Source organism: Corvus cornix, chromosome 4A, assembly GCF_000738735.6.
Source record: "Corvus cornix cornix isolate S_Up_H32 chromosome 4A, ASM73873v5, whole genome shotgun sequence".
Taxonomy (NCBI): Eukaryota; Metazoa; Chordata; class Aves; order Passeriformes; family Corvidae; genus Corvus; species Corvus cornix.
Window position 1 is genome coordinate 18,643,988 of NC_047058.1, and position 18,437 is coordinate 18,662,424.

The window sequence follows — 18,437 nt, forward strand, 5'->3', positions numbered from 1 at the left end:
GGGGGACGGGGAACGGGGAACGGGAACGGGAACGGGAACGGGGAACGGGAACGGGGAACGGGGAACGGGGACGGAGAACGGGAACGGGACCGGGATGGGGGAACGGGAACTGGCGGGGAACGGGAACGGACGGGGATGGGGAACGGGGACCGGGACTGGGGGAACGGGGAACGGGAACTGGACCGGGACCGGACGGGGAACGGGAACGGGACGGGGAACGGGGAACGAGGAGGGACCGGGACGGGGACGGGACGAGGGAGGGAACGGGGACCGGGACAGGGAAACAGGAACGGGGAAAGGGACGGGGGACGGGGACGGGGACCAGGATGGAGGACGGGGACCGAGGATGTGGGGACGGGGCACGGGACCGGGATGGGGAACAGCCCCAGCATATGGGACAACCCCAGGACGTGGACAGCCCCGGGATGTGGGATAGCCCCGGGATGTGGGACAGCCCCCGGTTGTAGAATCCCTCGGGAGCCCTGGATCCAGGAGCCCTGGGATGTGGGGCACTGCGGGACCCCTGGATCCAGGGGTCGAGAGAGGGCTGTGGCAGCGTGGATTCCCTGGGGAGCACCTGAAGTGGCAAAAAGTGCTTCCATTGAGCACTGGAACGGCTCCCCAGGGAATGGTCCCGGCCCCGAGGCTGCCAGAGCTCCAGGAGCATTTGGACAGCGCTGCCAGGGACAGGGTGGGGGTTTGGGGTGTCTGTGCAGGGCCAGGGGCTGGACCGGATGATTGTGTGGAACCTTCCAGTGTCTGAGGAGGCTACAGGGAAGCCAGAGGGGGACTGTTCATTAGGAACTGCAGTGAGAGGACAAAGGAATGGGTACAAACTGGAAGAAAGGGAATTTAGGTTAGAGATACGGAATAAATTCTTTACTGTGAGGGTGGTGAGACACTGGGACAGGTTACCCAGGAAGGCTGGGGATGTCCTATCCCTGGAAGTGTCGCAGGCCAGGTTGGACGGAGTGGGAAACGTTCCGGAGACACCACAAAGCTCATCCTGCAACGCGCCCCGAGAGCAACCACATCTCAGAGGGAACAGCCCGCAGGAAACGGCGAGGGTTGGGCAGAAATACTTGTCAGGGACTGATCCCCATGCAGAGTCGTGTCCAGCCTGGAGGGATCCCATCCTCTCCTGGAAGCGCTGCTGAGGGTGGCTGGGAGCTCCCTGCTCACAATCCTGGCAGTGACAGGGCTGTTTCCACGCTGCAGCCCTGACCTTGTGGGAATATCTGTGGGGAAGGGAGAAGGGTTCTGTTTCCAAAGCAGAAACTTTTTCACGAGGCCAAGATGTTTCCATCCTATTTGAGCTGCTCGCCCGCAGTGATGTTCTCGTATGCACGTGGGACTTTCATCTACTACAGGCTCCCCAGGGACAGGCTTCAGGAACACAAAAAACCCCCAATCCTTACAAAATATCGCAAAAGTGAAAAGGGTCACATGCTCAGAGAGTTGCCATGAATGGTGGTGCTTCAAAATTAGGGAGAGGAAATGCAGAAATTGTGGAATGTGGACAGTGTTTGACCAGACTGAAGTACACATTTAAATGTTCATCTCTCTCACATCCCAGAATAGAATCAAAGATGATTTATCACTGCTGTTGCAGCAGCATCTGAGGACATTTCCTTGCCCTTTGGCCTCAGGATCAGAACAACTTGGTGCTGAGTAGAATGATGAGGCTAAAATTGTGGTCTTGTCCCCAGATGTCTTCAGAGGTCACTGCTGGAGCACAGAGATGCATTTTTAATTCATTCAAACCCCACAAGGTGGGATTCTGAGCACGCAGACAAAGGCTGGTTCTTCGAGCACACCACGCTCCTTTCTGTTCCTTTCTTGTCTCCTCCTTTTTTGCCTTTCCCAGCTTTGAGGTATTTGGTTACCGGGAGCAGGAGGGTGGTTAAAAGACAATTTTTGTTGAGTGCAGCGTGAGAAGTGACCTTTGGGCCCTGAGTCTGCAACAAAGAGGGGCAGAGAGAGCTGCAGGGATCAACTTGGTTGGAGTCAATTCAGGGATGTGTGCACGAGCCACCAGCCTCAAGTTCTGTCTCAGCATCTGCCCCAGCCCCTGGCATTTCCCCACAGCCACATTTCCCATTTCTGCTCAGACAAGAGCCCTGTTTCCCCATCCAAGTCCCCCTAACATCAATGTATTCTATGAAAGATGTAGCAGAGGCAAATGTAATGGTTACAAATGGACTTATGGGGGTGTAGTGGTTTGGTCCAAAATACTCATTACTGGCAAATAATTTCTGCCAGAGCTAGGCAGACACAGAAACATTTTCCCAACATGCTGGGATCTTAGCAAGGTCTCTCTGGCTCTGCTCGTCTCTTACTCCTTTTGTACAATCCGTGAGGAACAATTACAACCAGTTTTAAAGCACTCTGACATCCTCCTGTGACAGGCACTATGGTCATGGCAAATATTTTTATTTTTAGCAAGCTTTGTCTCTGAAGATGTCTAGGAGGGCCAACAACAATATAAATAGAAAATCTTATAACAAACAGAGCCAAAAGCAACACAGAGCAGTAAATAAATCTGTAAAAGATTTGGTGTGGAAATAACAATCTCTGTGCACCATGCAAAGGCACAGATCCTTGCATGAGCGACCCAAGGGGTGGTAAAGTGAACCCTCCAGAATCATCCAAATGTTTCCAAAGTCGCTCTCGGCTTTGCAAACATTCCCTCTCTAATTTAAGCGATTGTTTTTCCAAGAGAATTTGAATTTAAAACATGGGTTTCTTGGCTAAATATAAGCCCATTGTGCACAAACAATGAAAATCTCCTTTAAAAACAATTGTTCTTCTGCATGCCAAGGGTTATACAATCTCAGAGAGTGTGAATCCTTCTGCGTGGCTTCACTCAGTGAAAAGGCTCTTCTGGCAATCTAGAAAATCAGATAAGGGTCACCTGTGAAAACCTCTGGGTTCGGTTCTATATTTTACTTGAGCCCTTTCAGAATCAGAGCCTCAAAGTTAAGAGGAAGGGGGGATCTTGAGAATAGATTGAAAACTTTGGGAGAAGTTTTATTTGTACTAAAATCTCTTCTCTCTGCACAGAGATTCCTGCACATGGTGGAACGAGCTTTGGGGAGAAGCACGAGAAGCCTGGGCTGGTGCAGAAGAAATTCAGATTGAGCCATATTAGCAAAGGAACTGCAACTCCACTGGTCTGCTTCCAACATGCAGCCTAAAACTGCTTTCACATTGGTTTTAAGCAACCAGAAGCCCTCAGGGCTGCCAAAAGCAGCAGTTCAACATTTCCTCCACCACTGCTGTCTCATTCCTGCCCCCACACATCCCCTCTCCTGTGTCAGCACCAGATCCATCCCTGCAAGAACATGGGAAGCAGCTTCCCTGTCCCTCGTCACGCAGCAGCTGCTCCATGCCCGTGCTTGTGGCTCCTGATTTTCGTGTGCCACATCCAAGCTCAGCATCATTTGAGCACAGTTTGCATTCTTTTTGTCTGCCTCACATTTATCCAGCCCAAAGCTCACCCTCCAACTTTATCTGCCTCTGGCTGACTCCCTTTTGTGTTCCTCAGCACCACATTTGGTTACCCAAAATGATTTTAACTTTTTTTTTTCAGTTAGATGTGCCTCCCTCTTGGAGCAAGCCAGCAGAGCTGTTTTCTTCCAGGAATGTCTTTGCTCATATAGAATATTCTTCATGATCTTTCTGAACTTATCTGGCTTTTTTTCCCTGGGCTGAAGCTCTTCTGGCCACCTGGAAGCTGACAGATCTATGACTGTTTGGTTTTGGAGGAGGACTATCGTGATGAATGTTTTTATATTACTCACGAACATGTGCTTTTAATAGCAAATGGCAACAAAGCTTCCAGCACTCAGAGAGGCAGACAGTGACTTACTGCTGCTAACTAATCCCAAATTCATCACTGTCCAGCTCAATAACGCATTTCAAAGTGCTGCCCTATTAATTGACCGCAAGATTTGGAGCTTTTTCCCCTATTCCTCCTCTCATTTTGCCTCTTCTTACAAAACTTGTGTGAGATTAAAGCAGCCCGGTAATGAAATTTCCTGGAAAAGGTTTTTTTTTTTTTTTCAGTGTTTGGGGTTTTGCAAAAATCTGGAAGCAAATTGACACTGGAAGATTTGCAAACCATTCCCACAGGAGCCACGTCCCAAAAGACACAGGATCCGGCGGCTCCCTCGCAGTTCCATGACCTGCATCAGCCTCCAGATACCTTTTCCACCTCTTCATCAGCTGCCAGGATGGTCAAAGGAACAACACCGGGAGCTTGCACAGCATCCCTGCACAAATACTGCTGCACAAGGAGCTTTTAGAGGGGAAACAGAGCCTTGGAAAAGTGACATGTCCATAAATCTTGGGATTCTTGTGCTGATTTCACTGCACTGCTGTGCCCCAACGCTGGGTTTTCCTAAGGGCAGTTTACACTCAGCACATCCTCTGTGATGCTGGTGTGGAAACTGGGATCAGTGCTTTGGGAAGGGGCAGTGATCCGGAGCTCTGCCTTGATTTCCCATCCCCTGGGAATGCACCCCTGGCTCTGGACCCTGCTGGGGAGAGCTCAGGTGCATGCTGTGGGTCAGAGCAGAGCCATGAGAGCAGCTGGGCACAGACAGGCTTTTTGGTGGCTGCAGCCTCTCCAGAGTAAGCCAAGCCTACCTTGTGCCTGCAGCAAAACTGCATGCCCGGGTCTCCATGAGCTGTGGTGGGATTATCTTGCCCTCCGTTCCCATCCTTGCCTCCCACACCGCCCGACAGAGTCCATGTGCCAGCCTTGCCCCCGCTCCTGCAGACCCCTTCCGAGAAGTTTTTCCAAAGATGAATGTTCCAACTACATTATTTTTTTAGTTTCATTTACATCTGTTTCGTATTATTTGCAGTTTTGCTTTTGTCTGGGTCACTCCCCCCCACCGTGTTCTTCCCTCCCTGTTATCCCAGAGAACTGAGAGCTGATTGTAGCCAGTGCTCAGTTACAGGCTGTCATCCCACAGACCCTGCAGCCGCCAGCTGTCCTAAAACCCCGCTCAGTTTTCCTAGAGAAGCCGTTCTCTCTTCATTCCCTCTGCTGGCTCGCCCCACTGAAAGGCACCGAGTCCTTCCTCCGCTTCCCAAATCTGTCATCAGCCCTAAATTCACTTTCCCATGCTTGGAGAGCCTGCAGTGTCCCACCCCAACGCTGCCCCGCGTTCCAGCAGGCCTTTAGGACTCACAGATCAAACGTGTCCTGGAGGATTCATGTGCCAGCTGGGATTTTGGAATACCCCACAGCTGCCTGAAAACTCGGAGGGGGGGGATGGAAATGTGTTTGTTATCCTGAAGAGCAGGGTCCCATCAGCTTCAGGGCTCCGGAGGGGCAGCACACAATAGCCCAGGGAGAACAACAGAGCGTGGAGCTGGAGCCGATTGAAAAGGCAAAGGAACTGGACAGGCAGAACCGGATTATTCAAAGCGGAATTAGAGCAGAGCATGGGGGTGGCTGTACCGCACTGAAAACGCTCCCGTGACGGCTGAAAACCCCCAAAATCTGGGTTTTTAGCAGCCAGCCGAGGGACAGCCCGTAAATCAGGCCGTGGCGAGGGCTAAAGGGCGAGGAGCGCTGGATGCAGGCGCAGCTCCCTCGGTGCCCGGCTGCAGGAATGTCCCGGTCCCACTTGTGATTGGCTGCGGGATGCCGGAGTCAGTTTTCACGGGGGCTGATCAAAAAGTTCCCTTTGGCTCTCCGAAGTCGCTGTCTGAGCTGAGGCATCGGCTGCAGGAGGCCGGGCGCTCTCCCATTCCTCGGGAAAACTGCTTCGGTGGGATGAGAGCGCTTGTCCCTCCGAGGGAAGCCAGCCGAGGACGGGCGCCGAGGAGCCGTGCTGCCGCTTTTCCCCCCCGAGCCGGGCTCAGCAGCCATCCCTTCTGGCATGCGTCTGGTCCCTGAGGATACGATGTCTCAGTACTCCACCAACTTCCTGCTGCTGCCCATTCCGGAGTACCCCGTGCTGGACTGTGCGCCCAACAAAATCATCAAGCTCGTGGTGCTGGGCGGCAGCAGCGTGGGCAAGACAGGTAAGTCCCAGGTGTGTTCCCTGCTTTTCCTTGCAGCTGCACTTCCGAGCTCCTTCGCTCCCCAGGCAGACCCAAAACTGTGACATTTGGTGCAGCTTAACTGTCCCAATGTACCTTTTTTCTTTGTTTTTTAAAGAAATGTACGGGATAATTTGTGAGGCAGATGTGCTGTCGCTGTGTGAGCAGCCGGCGTGAGCCAGCAGCGAGTTTTGTACGCACAAAACTGTTCTGCTTGGTTCTACGCGGTTTTGTGCAAATTATTTAGCTGTGGCTAAATTTGCACACCCCAAAAGTGGGGCTGGTGGTTTTTATCCTCCTGCTGTAAATGTTTTATGCTCAGCAGACAAATCACAGCGTGCGAGACGTGCCTTTATTATTCCCCAAAGGAGAGGGGAAGAAAAGAGGGTAAAGAGAGCATTTGAATGTATGGTCCATGATTTCAGGAATTATTAAGAGCAAATCAGATTTATTACATCTGTGGCTCCATGGGATTCAGCAAAATGTTTGATTGTTTTGGCTTTGAAGCAGCCACATCTTCATATTATTTTTAACTAGTTTGTTGAAGACAAAGCTGCACAGGCAGTTTCATCTAAGGGTGCTCAAGGGTGACCCAGTATCACTGTAAGAAAAATCATGGCTTGAAATGAAATCCATTTTATTTAATTATTAATTGTTTTTGCAAGTTACTAGGAATCTGCTGAGATCAAAGCACTACAGGAATACAAGTTACTGGTGCCACGATGGGGTTTAAGTGTTTTATCAAGGAAAAAAAGGGTTCTAAGCAAAGAGTTTAAGAAAGCAGCTCAGGTTAAGGTGAAGAAGAAGGCCCAGGGTGCTGCAGCACGACCCAAGTGTGCAGAGCACATGGAGTTTGTTTGCTGGGTGTGATTAGATATCACTAATGGGTTTCAGGAGGGTTTTTAAGGCTAGAGAGAAACATTCCATCCATCAGCCTCACTTCTTGTGTGACATAAAATGCTTAAATTTGGATTAGTTGCAATCTGCTGGCTTGCTACTCTTTTTCTAAATTATTTCAGAGCAAAGCACAGATTGTTTTACCTGCGATCCCAGGGAAACAACCTCCCTATCCCATGCTGAGCTGCCACCCTGAATCTGAGGGCTCCTTTCCAACACAAGCTGTGAAAAACTCTGTATTGGGTATCCCAGCCTGGCCCCAGATCTTTGTCTGTGAGCGTTGAGAGCAGCATTTGCAGAATAACATGTGAGCAATCCAGAGATGAACTCGGTCTGCGTGAGACTCCTCCCTGCAGGAAGATGTTACACATGTTGTGCAAGGATGGATCTGGTTTCTCATTAAGGACCCATCTTTTTCTCATTGTTTTGCAGCCCTGGTCGTGCGCTTTCTCACAAAGAGATTTATTGGGGACTACGAAGCCAACACCGGTGAGTTCTGCTCTCCCCAGCAGCACTGCAGAGAGTTGGAAAATAAATCCACTCTGTTTTGTGACTGGTGCACATTACAGGAGAGCCAAGTGGTGTTAGGTGTCCATAAGGTGCATATTTTCAGTTAATAGCCTCAAGCTATGAAAGCCATAAATCAAAGGCTCATTATTTATGATCCTTTCAGCTGGTTTTTTCCCTCAAGTTGATGGAAAAGGATCAGAGTAAAAGGTTTGCTTGGGGACATACCTATACTGAAACACAGGCTCAAGGAACAACCCACACATCAGCTAAACCACAAAACCCCAATGCTGCTCCCCCTGCAAGCCCAGGGAAGGCAGAGGAATTCCAAAGGGTGTAAAAGGAAGTTCAGAACTTTTTCTGTGCATTCCCTTTTTTTTCAGGGGCTATTATAACCAGGGAGGCTTTGAAATTGAAGTCTTCTCTCCGTAAGACAAGCAAAGCAACCATTCATTCCTTGTTTAATCCAGAGGGAGTGTTCATGTGAACTGTTTCATTCAGACTCTGATTTGGCCAGGGTTGTAGGATGGATCCATGCTCACCCCTACTGCACATCTCACACATTGGGCACCTCACAGCTTTGGGGTGAAGGTGGGCAGGACTGAAAAAATGCTTCACTTTGGAGACGCTTGCTGAGCTCAGGATGAGCAGGGAAGGAGGGAGCAGCACAAGATCCTTTGATCTGAGGAAACACAATCTGAAAGCTCCTCCTTCCAGCTCCCCCTCACTGACCCCAAGTAACCCCGATGGTTGGCTGCACTTTTGCTCCTTCTTTTCTGTCACCTCTTCTCCGGGAGGTTGTACATCAAGTGAGACCTGGGAGCTGTGCAGGGACTGCTGCCAGAGCAGTGCTGGGAACCACATGCCTTTCTCATTAAGCTCCCAGGCCCACGGCCGTGCTGCAGGAGAAGGGAATATGGCAGCAATATGGAACAGGTGGTGGTGCCTTTGGGATCACTCAGCCGTGCTTCTCCTTGTTCCAGGCATCATCAGGCAGAGCAGGGGCAGTGCCTGGCAGCACCTGCTCTTTGTTCTGTGGGGCGTCATGGAATGGGAATAAGGAGTTGTCTGGCCTTGGTGCAGGGGTGCAGGATCTTCCCATAAAATCATCTTTACAGCTTAAAATCTGATCTGTTTTAAAATACAAAATGAATCCCACCAGGGCTGGATCCCCTCACAGTATTAAACCATGATATGATAATATTGGATTCAGTGCTAAATTCCCTTGTGTTGAAAATGTTCTATGAGCTCAGACTCTTTTCCACTGGAATAAAATCACTTGTTCCCTTGAAACAAAGCAGATTTTCAGAAGTGAGGGCATTACTGTCACTAGCTGGGCTCCCTGTTAATCTGAATTCCTTACTCTCCAGTGGGTGGATTTGTCCACGTTTGACATTGTTCTGGAGGCAGCAGTGACAATTGTACTGGGGCAAGACAGAAGGGCTGTACACAGCAGCTGTGGATTAGCATTTCTTCACACCCCCACGTGACTTGTGTTAAGTTCTGAAGAAAAATGATGATATCAACCTCTGGAGCTGTCCTTGTCACAGCCACAGAGAGCTCAGAAGATCAAGACTTAAATTTTCATTGCCACTTAGCTCACACTGCAGTAACAAAATAAAGTTCAAGCTTAGGATAGCAGGGGTTAGATCAGAGCTGGATCAGGCCTAGGTGGGTAGAACTGGCACTTGGCTGTGAATATGTGTCCTCCAGACTAACCAAAGTCAGGTTTCAAGTGTCCAGTCTTTGGGGATTTCAACCAAACTCTGCTAAAATCACACAAACCCCAAAGAGCACCTGGGGGATTCACACACAGTCACTCACTCTGCGTCCAAACCTGGAGCACTTTCCTTTTTTAAAGGCACTCAGAAAAATGCAGTAGGAAACACTCACTCCTTTCACAGACCACACCTGGATGTCTTAGTTTGACATCATAAAATGTGAACTGCACTTATATTTAAAGTTCGTATGGATTGAAAACCTGAATGGGATTTACGTGCCCACTTTGAGTATGTGACTCAATGCCAAGTGGCCCTTTCCCAGCCCCCAGGCTGGCTGTACACTCAGGACATGTCCCCACAGAGCAAACACAGCCCCACTTTACTGAGCAAACAGCCACACAAACACTCCAGGGCTGTTCACTTTTCTACAGGCAGCTCCACATCCCAAACCTCAAAACTCTGGATTTCTACAGTCCCGTTTTGCCTTCCCTTTGTACTTTTGGTTCCCTGTTACAGTCCCTGACTAACGATGTTCCTTCTCCACCAGGTGCTTTGTATTCCAGGAAGTTCACCATAGATGGGGAGCAGATCTCTCTGCAGGTGCAGGATACTCCCTTTGTCTCACTGGAGGTAAAACCACTGCTCTGTGCTTTTTAACACACTTCTTGTCTCATGTTTGTTGCCAGCACTTCCATCTGCAATTAACTCCACTTAGCAGCAGGAAAACACCCGGGCTCAAACCCAAGACTAATCAAGGTACCTTAAACTTCACCAAAATGAGCTCTTGAAGGTGTTAAATCAGGCTTCTTCGGCACCAAGTCAAAATTAAAACAAATCTCTTTCCAACACATTTCTGAACAGCAGTAAAATCACAATCTGGCTCACTCCTTGGTTGTTTTATTTTCTGTCAAGTGGTTTCTGTCCCTGCATGGCAGAAAACTCACCTGCCCAGAGGCCCAGCTGGCTCAGCTTGGACCTTCCTCCACACCCAAAGTCTCTCAGATTTAGAGAAGTGTTTCTTTCCAAGGGGCCATGCCTCCCGGCAGTTGTCATTTCCAGCTATGGTGCTTTGCACTGCTTTCCTTACTCGGGTTTTAAATGTAATTAATTCCTTTTTTTTTAAGGTGTTAGCATTTATCACACTCCTTTTTCTCGCAGTGTCTTAGATAGTTGGACTTGATGATATTAAAGATCTTTTCCAATCTTAATGATTCTATGGTTCTATTACATTCTAGATTTAATAGTCTACTAGGAACCTCTTTCTAGAAATACTTTTCAAAGCAGGATTTATGATGTCTCTCCTTGAAGATCTGCTTCACATGCAGAACAAGAGGATGAAAATAGTGTCAAAGCAGCAGGAAATGTAGTGAAATTTGGGGTTACATGAATGGTGGAAATCACAAGAGACTGATAATTCCAATTTCATGATAGAATTAGTTATTCTCATTGCACCACCGAGCATAACCTAGGTGTGGCCTTAACCTCAGTCTAAACTTAGACTTGGCCGAATAAAGGTCAGGATGGGAACACCACCTTCTCTCCTCGTGTGGCAGGCTGCTCCTGGACAGCTCTGCACCCCCTGTTTCACCTGCACAGCCCCACGTGTGCATTTCTGTGCTGTAGGACTCTTCCATCCTGAGTTTACAGAACGGGATGAGCGAAGCTCCTGCAGTTCCCATCCCCAGCTGCTCTCATGACTGGAAGTGGATTGAAGGGGAAAGCTTTGCTCAAGTCCCACTCTCTGCTGTGCTGGGGTGCACAGAGCAGAGGGCAGGAGCCCTCATTTGTTCTGGACACTCAGAAGCAAACAAAAGCTGCAGTGGAAGCTCTCCAAATATTCAAGTGGGATTTAACTGCACAAAGGCCTTTGCCAGCTTGCCCTGCAAAGGGGAGCTGTGGGGGATGATTGGGCACCACTGGGATTGCCTGATAAACACTTAACAAAGGGAATCCCCTCTCTCTCTGCTGTCCCATGCAGAAAGGAGGGAGCGGAATAATTTAACTCCCTTTTCCAGACCAGATAGATGCTGTTTTCCTGTTTAAATTAATACTGTGCCCTATAGTCCAGTGACTCTAGAGCTGCACAAAGTTTAGTCAAGCCAGCGGCTGAGGTTTCTTAGTCAGAAATGATCTTAATTTAATTAAGAAAGAGTTTCATTTTCTTTGTCCATGTCCAAGGTCTGTGCTGTCCCAAGATCTCCCACAGACATGCTTATCTCACCCTGTATGTGTTTGCTTCGAATGATGTATCTGCAATAATTGAAGGGATTGTGTCAGAACAGGTTAAGACTGAGAAAAGGTTGGACTTTTTATCAAAATCCTTAAGGAAGAGGGTTTCCTGCACTCTGCAGGCAGAGCACAGCGTTTCAGGAGGAAATCATGTGGAAACCCTCGGGATTCAAGCCCCCAGAGATGTGAAAGTGTAAGAGAGAAACAGAAGCAGATGAGTGGCTTTGTTGGGTGATTCATTGCTGCTTGGCCTATACACTGCAAAGGCCTGTGTGTTTCAAAATTCATTCTGGAGCAGAGATTTCCATTTAAAAAGTAGCCCATTAGCCTTTGGTTTCCTGAATAAAGCATTCCTCTTGGGATTATCCATCCCTCTCACTCCTGGGTGGGCCTAGCTGGAGTAACAGAGAATTTCTGCTCATTAGGGCTTTCTGAATGTGCACCTTCTCCAAACCCATTTTCAGGGCTTGCCAGTGCAATTAGTTCCTTTTTTTGCCATGAAAGGGTTTTGCTGGTGAAAAGATGCTTCCAGGACATGGAGAGTGGCTAATTATCCCCAGACTGGCTACAACCCAGACCCCAACAGTGCAAATTGCCCTTCTTCCCACAGCCTGCCCCGGCCTGGCTGGAGTTCACTCTCATTAACCTTTCCAAACAGGCTGCTGGGCAGGATCCCTCTTCATCATCCTGTGTTGGGCTTTGGGGTTTGAGTGTTTTGGGGAGCATCTGATAAGCAATTTCACTGCTCACAGTGAAATTTCAGTGAGCTGGCAAAGGCAAAGAACCTCAAGGTGTGATGAGCCAGTGTCTCTGGGGGCAATAATGAAATATTTACAAAGGGCATTTGGTTGGCAGAACTCCTGAGGAAAGTTTTAAGCTGAATTTACACTCTGACCCTTCAGAAATTCTGCTTCCTCCTTCTCTCAGAAGAGCTTGTCAGTAGTTCTTCTTTTGCTGTCTGATCTACCAGAGGAAAACTGAGCGGTTTTACTCATTGTTTTCCACCTCTGCTTTCTGAAGTTGGGCTTTATAATTCATAAATAAAAGTGATCTAAATAAATGATTCTAAATAAAAGTGATCTGTTTGGGGAGAGTGCTGAGCACTAAATTCTGTTACAACTAATGTCAGTATGTATTCTGTAGATTAAGAGATAATGGAACATGTTTTCTCTTAGTCTTACCGAAGTTGATGAAAATTTCTTGGGTAGAATTTAGCAATAATCAAAATTTGAGCTCTGTATTTGTGATGTTGAACTCCCCTTAAAATAACGCAATTTCTACCAGCTTCATTGAGAGCTGTACACAGAATATGCTTGTTGGATATAAAAAAAAATTACAGCGTTCCAGAAATGCTGTAATATTGACAGGAATGTCAGTTCTTCCAGACCAAGCATGGCTGCAGCAGGCATCTCCCTCTCTGGCTGGGTTATCCCTATCCCAGCAGGGATAACAAAGAGGAGAGGATTAGCTGGAAATAGCTTCCTCTTGACAAGTGGGCTGATCTCTTTTCAAGCCCACAGTGTTGTGTTCAGCTTTGTAATCCCAGTGCTGGTGGTTGCTGGGGCTCTAAATAGGAGTGGTGATGGAATCAACAAATGTGTGACCAGCAAAACATGATATAAACCCATCCTGCTCTGCAAATTGCCAATGGGATTGCACCTGATCTTGAGTTGTGGTCATTGGTTCTTTGTAGCAAATCGCTTTTTTCAAAATAACTTTGACTATCCGGAGACCTGCAAGGCAGGAAAACCTGGCAGGCTTCACCAGACAGAATTAGTGAGAGCCTCTGTCCATGGAGACATTGAATAAAGGATTGGAAAAAGCCCTAAAAGTCACCTTGGGGGACAACTGTTCACTTGTCACAGTGTGACAAACCTGATGGATTTTTAATGCTCTCACTGTGCCCATCACAATTTCATCCACAATAAGAGTGTGAGTTTCTGACTGGTTGGGTACAAGAGAATATAGAACTAACTTTTCAAAGCAGTATTTTGGCTCTTCAACCAATTTGCTCTGACCCCTCTCCACTCCACATTACTGCTTTCCTGCAGTGTGGGATCACAGAATCATGGAATCACTGAGGTTGGAAAAGACCTCCAGGACTGAGTCTGACCCGTGACCGATCCCCACCTTGTCCCCAGCCCAGAGCTCTGAGTGCCACATCCAGGGATGCAGGGATGGGGACTCCAACACCTCCCTGGTAGCCCCTGCCAATGTCCAATCACCCTTTCCATGAAGAAGTTCCTCCTGATGTCCAACCTAAACCTCCCCTGGTGCAGCTTGAGGCTGTTTCCTCTTGTCCTGTCACTGGGAGCAGAGCCTGGCCCACACTTGGCTGCAACCTCCTTTCAGGGAGCTGTAGGGAGTGAAAGGTCCCCCCTGAACCTCCTTTTGCCCAGGCTGGACAACCTGGCACAGTGTCACCAACACTGAGAATTCCACTGGGACATCCAGAGAGGCTCCTGGCTGTACTTTAACAAACAGCCCCACGTTCAAACTGAGATCTGTCTGGGGCTCTTTGCTCTCTCTGCCCCCTGCTCCGTGTTTCCTAACACCCAAATCCTGTTGTTTTGCAGGACGACACGGACACCATCTGCTGCCAGGAGCAGATAAACCGCTCCATCTACTGGGCCGACGGCTTCGTGTTCGTTTATTCCATCACGGACTACGAGAGCTTCCGTGTGCTGCGGCCCCTGCACCAGCACATCCGCAGGATCCACCCCAACGCCAACATCCCCCTGCTGCTCATGGCCAACAAGGGCGACCTGCTGCGGGCCAGGCAGGTGTCCCTCCAAGGAAGGGCTGCAGCTGGCCAGCGAGCTGGGCGGGACCTACTGCGAGGTGTCGGCGCGGGAGAACTGCGAGGGTGTGCACGAGGCCTTCCAGCAGCTGTGCCAGGAGCTCAGCAGGAGCAGTGGCAGCTGCAATGGTGAGAAGAGGAGAGGCCTCCACCTCGTCCGGCCCAAGTCGCCCAACATGCAGGACTTGAAGAGGCGTTTGAAGCAGGCTCTGACTTCCAAAGGCAAATCGGGCACCACGCTTTGACGCGGCCGGCGGGAATTGTGTTCCAGAGCCCTGGATAAACAGGGCAACAAGCTGGGAAGAAGGGGCATCAATTCAGCTGTCAGGCTGTGTGAGAGACTCTCCCATTTTGTCTTCACGTCTTCCTCAAAAAGCCCCTGCTCATTCAGCAAAGGAACTCGCAGGGTTTGCTCTCTGGGGCAGGAATTTCGAAACTGTGGTTTAAAAAAGAGGTTGTCCCAAATTATTTCTTTTTTTTTGTTTGAAAGGGGTGTGGTCAAATATCTTAGTGTTAAGAAGTGGGGTTTGTTAATGAGAACAATGAAATCCTGCTTTTAAGAGATGTGACTCCCCTTGGGAATGGTTGTATTCCCAAACACAGGCAGTGAACTACAGCAGGACATGAAGAGAGTGATGGGAGCTGTCCTGAGCGAGCAAAATGTACCAGATTTGCTTCATTGCAAGACTGGAAAATAAAGGCAAATTAAATGAATTAATTCATTTAAATGAAGAGCATAAATAGTGAAAAGTATTAATTGAAAGAAAGAGTTCTTAGCAATGGGGAGAGATTTGCTCATGTGCAAGCTTTAGCCTTACAGCGTCTCTTTGAAAGGAGATGTTTTTAAAATCGATACTTTTTCAGATTATTTTTGTTTAAAAGCACATTGATTTCTTCTGAAAGTGATGATATGGGCAAAATACAAACTTGTGGCAGCATTTTGTAGTGAGTTTCTCCATGGCATTTTTCATTTTTCTGAAGGTTTCTTACACGGCAAAAGGGAAAAATAGATCAGAGTGGTTTAAAACCCACCAAAAAATGGACTGCACTGATCAAGAGCGAGGAGGTCACTTAAAATTCTTAATTTTGTTCTCCTAAACTAGTCAGACTTCAAGTTCAAAATGCTTTTAAAGAAACAAGGCCTTCACATGAAGTATATTTACATCATTAGGTTGTTTGGGGTTTTTTTTTAAGAAGAAAAAGTTTTATGATGCCTGAAATTTTTGCCTTGGCGAATTCATTATTTTGGCTTGGGGAATTCATTATTTTGCTGTTTCAGTTAAAGCCAGGCTTCCCTGAACAGCTCCCAGAGCATCCCAGCCTGTCAGGACATATCCCAGTGGCAGTGTCTGATTGTGCCTCAGCACGTCCAAGGATTTGAGGCTGTATCCCGTGAGCTGATTTGTGGAACCAACAACCACAGCCCAGAGCACCCGGCACTCTGCTCTCAGTGAGAGTGGGGAGGAACGGGCTCGGACCATGGCAAATTCATGATGCACCAAGCTTTTCTTCAAACAGACCAGATGAGCAATTCAAGGACCATGAAATGAAGTCAAGCTCAGTGATTTATACTCAGGAACACAGGAGGGAAACCCGAGTTTGATGGATATGGAAGAACATTCCCAGCTGCAGTTTCATCTGGCAAGACTGAGCTAAATCAACCTTTTCCTCATTAGGAGCAGCAAAAATGGAAGTTGAGTCTGATGAGTACTTGTATAGCTCAGGGCTTTAAAATGTACTTTGTATTTTCTGTGTCCCTATATTAGACAGCTCTAGCCATGATTTTCCTTATCACCTGGATTTGCCTTATCTCCAGCTCACTTTCTGTTTTATTTATTGTTTTCCACAGCTGCTCATCTGAGAATGTCTTGTGTTCTGATTCATTTAAGAGTCTTTTATTCCCACAAAAGACCTGCACCTGTTTTTAAATTCAGTTTCAAGTGGTAGTAGGAGGGGAAAAGTTGGATCATCCAAACAGGGACTCAAAGGATATCAGGGAATTTCTACTTTTGATTAGGGTTGATTAGCAATTTGGTGTTTGAGCAGTGTCGTTAATCATCCCAGGCACTTTGGTTTTTATGGCATGGAATTTCAGTGTTTTCAATTAGTAACAGCACAGCGCAAATATTGAATGTAAAGATTCAATAGCTCAAATATCGAATCTAGAGCTTCAGTGGCTCAAACATTGAGTCTAAAGATTCAATAACATGAAATGGAGCAGTTTGCAAGACCCACAGAAACTGAAGTATTTTTCTGTTGGGAAAATGATCCCCAATTTTGAATAGCAATTAGCAATTTTACCACTCCAGTACTGCATAACAAGGGCTGAATTTGCTGAAGACAATTTGCTGACATCGGTTTCCATGAAAGACTAAGAGTATTTGTGCTCCAGCTTGTCTGATTCATTTGTAACTCCCTCCTTCAGCTGGAATCCTTTCTGATTTGGGAAGAAATCTCACCAAAATTCAAACCTGTCAGTGTTTTATTTTCATTAGTGAGTAATAAAAACATGCAAGGTCTTCCCTGAGTAGTGAATAAAATGGCTCCTGTATGTGTCACATATTTAAATATTCCTTGTTCACACTAAAGTATATTCTTTTCCCTTCTTACAACCTAGGACACCCTGCTTTGTGTGTTCCTTATGTAAGAAAATATTCCTTATGCAAATAAGTATTCCCACATTCCTGTGGGGGGAAAAAAAATCTACATTTTGACTAAAGCCAAAAAATATTGAAACATTCAAGTCTTCTCTTGGGTACTAACATGTGGCAAACATTTATTCTGCTACAGTAACTTTAGCATTTCCTTTGTTCATTGACTAGGAGTACAAATACTGGTTTTAAGCCAGGACTAACCATCTACAGAAGGCAATAAAGCTCAGTATTTTTATTTGGGGCACAGTAGTTGAGCCCCAGGACACCTCACTGTGCCCCAGAGGCAAGGCTGAATGGCAGCACAAAAAGCAGGGAGAAAGGAATGCTATAGAATTAAGTGCCTAAAAATAATCCTGTACAAGATCAAAGTTTAGTCATGTAGAACCTGATCCTGAATTAGAAACTTCAGGCTGCCAGGGGAAAAAACACGTCTTCTACTGAAGGTTTAAAATTAACCCTCTAGAGAGAAAGTACTGCCATAAAGTCAAGAGGAGAGAGGAAAAACAAAGATTTGAGAGTGTGGGGTGATTTTTGGATATCAAAGAAAATTCTCCTCTCAGTTCTATTGATTTAGTCCAGATTAACTCCACTGGAATCAATACCAACAGCAGTGAGCTGTAGAATTCCTTCTTCTGAAATTCTTTTTCTCATCACTCATCATTCTCCTGAGCATTTTAAATCTTTGTGCACCATCTGGTTTTCAAGATGGCTTTGCAGCTGGGTTTACTTGGGCACACAGCAGTTGAGTGATTTGCCCCAAGGTTACACAGCTGAGCAAGTACTCCAGAGGAACTCCAGCCCTGCGTCCTTTGTAATTAATTCCCGACTCTTTACAACAACTCCCAGACCATACACCTCCCTCAAGGTATGCACAAAGCACAGTGAGCTGTACTGCACAGGAATGTAATTAAAAGTTGGAGAAAGTTACTTAAATTCCATCTGTGTTAGGGACTGAGCAGAGCCTCAGTGACAGGCTGGCACCTCACAATGGCAGCAACACCAAGACAGGCTTGGGAGTCACTGAAGATGTTTGTTAATGGTTATTTCTGTGCTCCTGCCAGCTGCATTTCTCACCCATTTCCAGTGGTTCCCCATGGAAATGTGGTGTGACCTGGGAGAAGGGAGAACCAGGTTTTATTTTTAACTTTTCCTGCGACTTGCTTGATGAATTTGGCCAGATCTCTTTCTTAATCTGAATTGCTCTGCCCGTAGGTCATAGATACCTGTCACATACTTCAGCATCCACGGGAGAGGATCACCAAGGAGGAATAAAGGAATTGCCCCCATTTGCATAGGGATGGCTGAAATACTTACATCTGAGCTCACATCTTGCTTCTGCATTCCTTTAAAACTCAATTGTGTGGATCCCACATTTACACCTGGAGCAGAGGATAAACACAGAAACTTCAGGTCCTGATTTCAGGGAACAGCTCAGACAGAAATATTTGTATCCAAGGTACCTGGCTGCTCCCAGGATTTGTGTCAGGTGTACAAATGGAGAAGAAAGAATAATTTCCTGAGACACCAAAAGAAACTTGCTCTGTAGCAGAAAACAGTTGTCTAATTGTT

The 18,437-nt window shown here is 47.2% G+C and overlaps 1 protein-coding gene across 1 annotated transcript; it reads left to right on the forward strand.

Moving 5' to 3' along the window:
• The first annotated feature begins 4,781 nt into the window (after positions 1–4,781).
• On the forward strand, positions 4,782–16,772 carry LOC104691609 (ras-like protein family member 11A-like). The gene is given in 5 exon segments (XM_010403185.4): positions 4,782–6,042; positions 7,390–7,446; positions 9,733–9,815; positions 13,991–14,203; positions 14,205–16,772. Coding segments are annotated over 5 exon segments (753 nt in total). The 5' UTR covers positions 4,782–5,897; the 3' UTR covers positions 14,460–16,772.
• Positions 16,773–18,437: the final 1,665 nt, after the last annotated feature.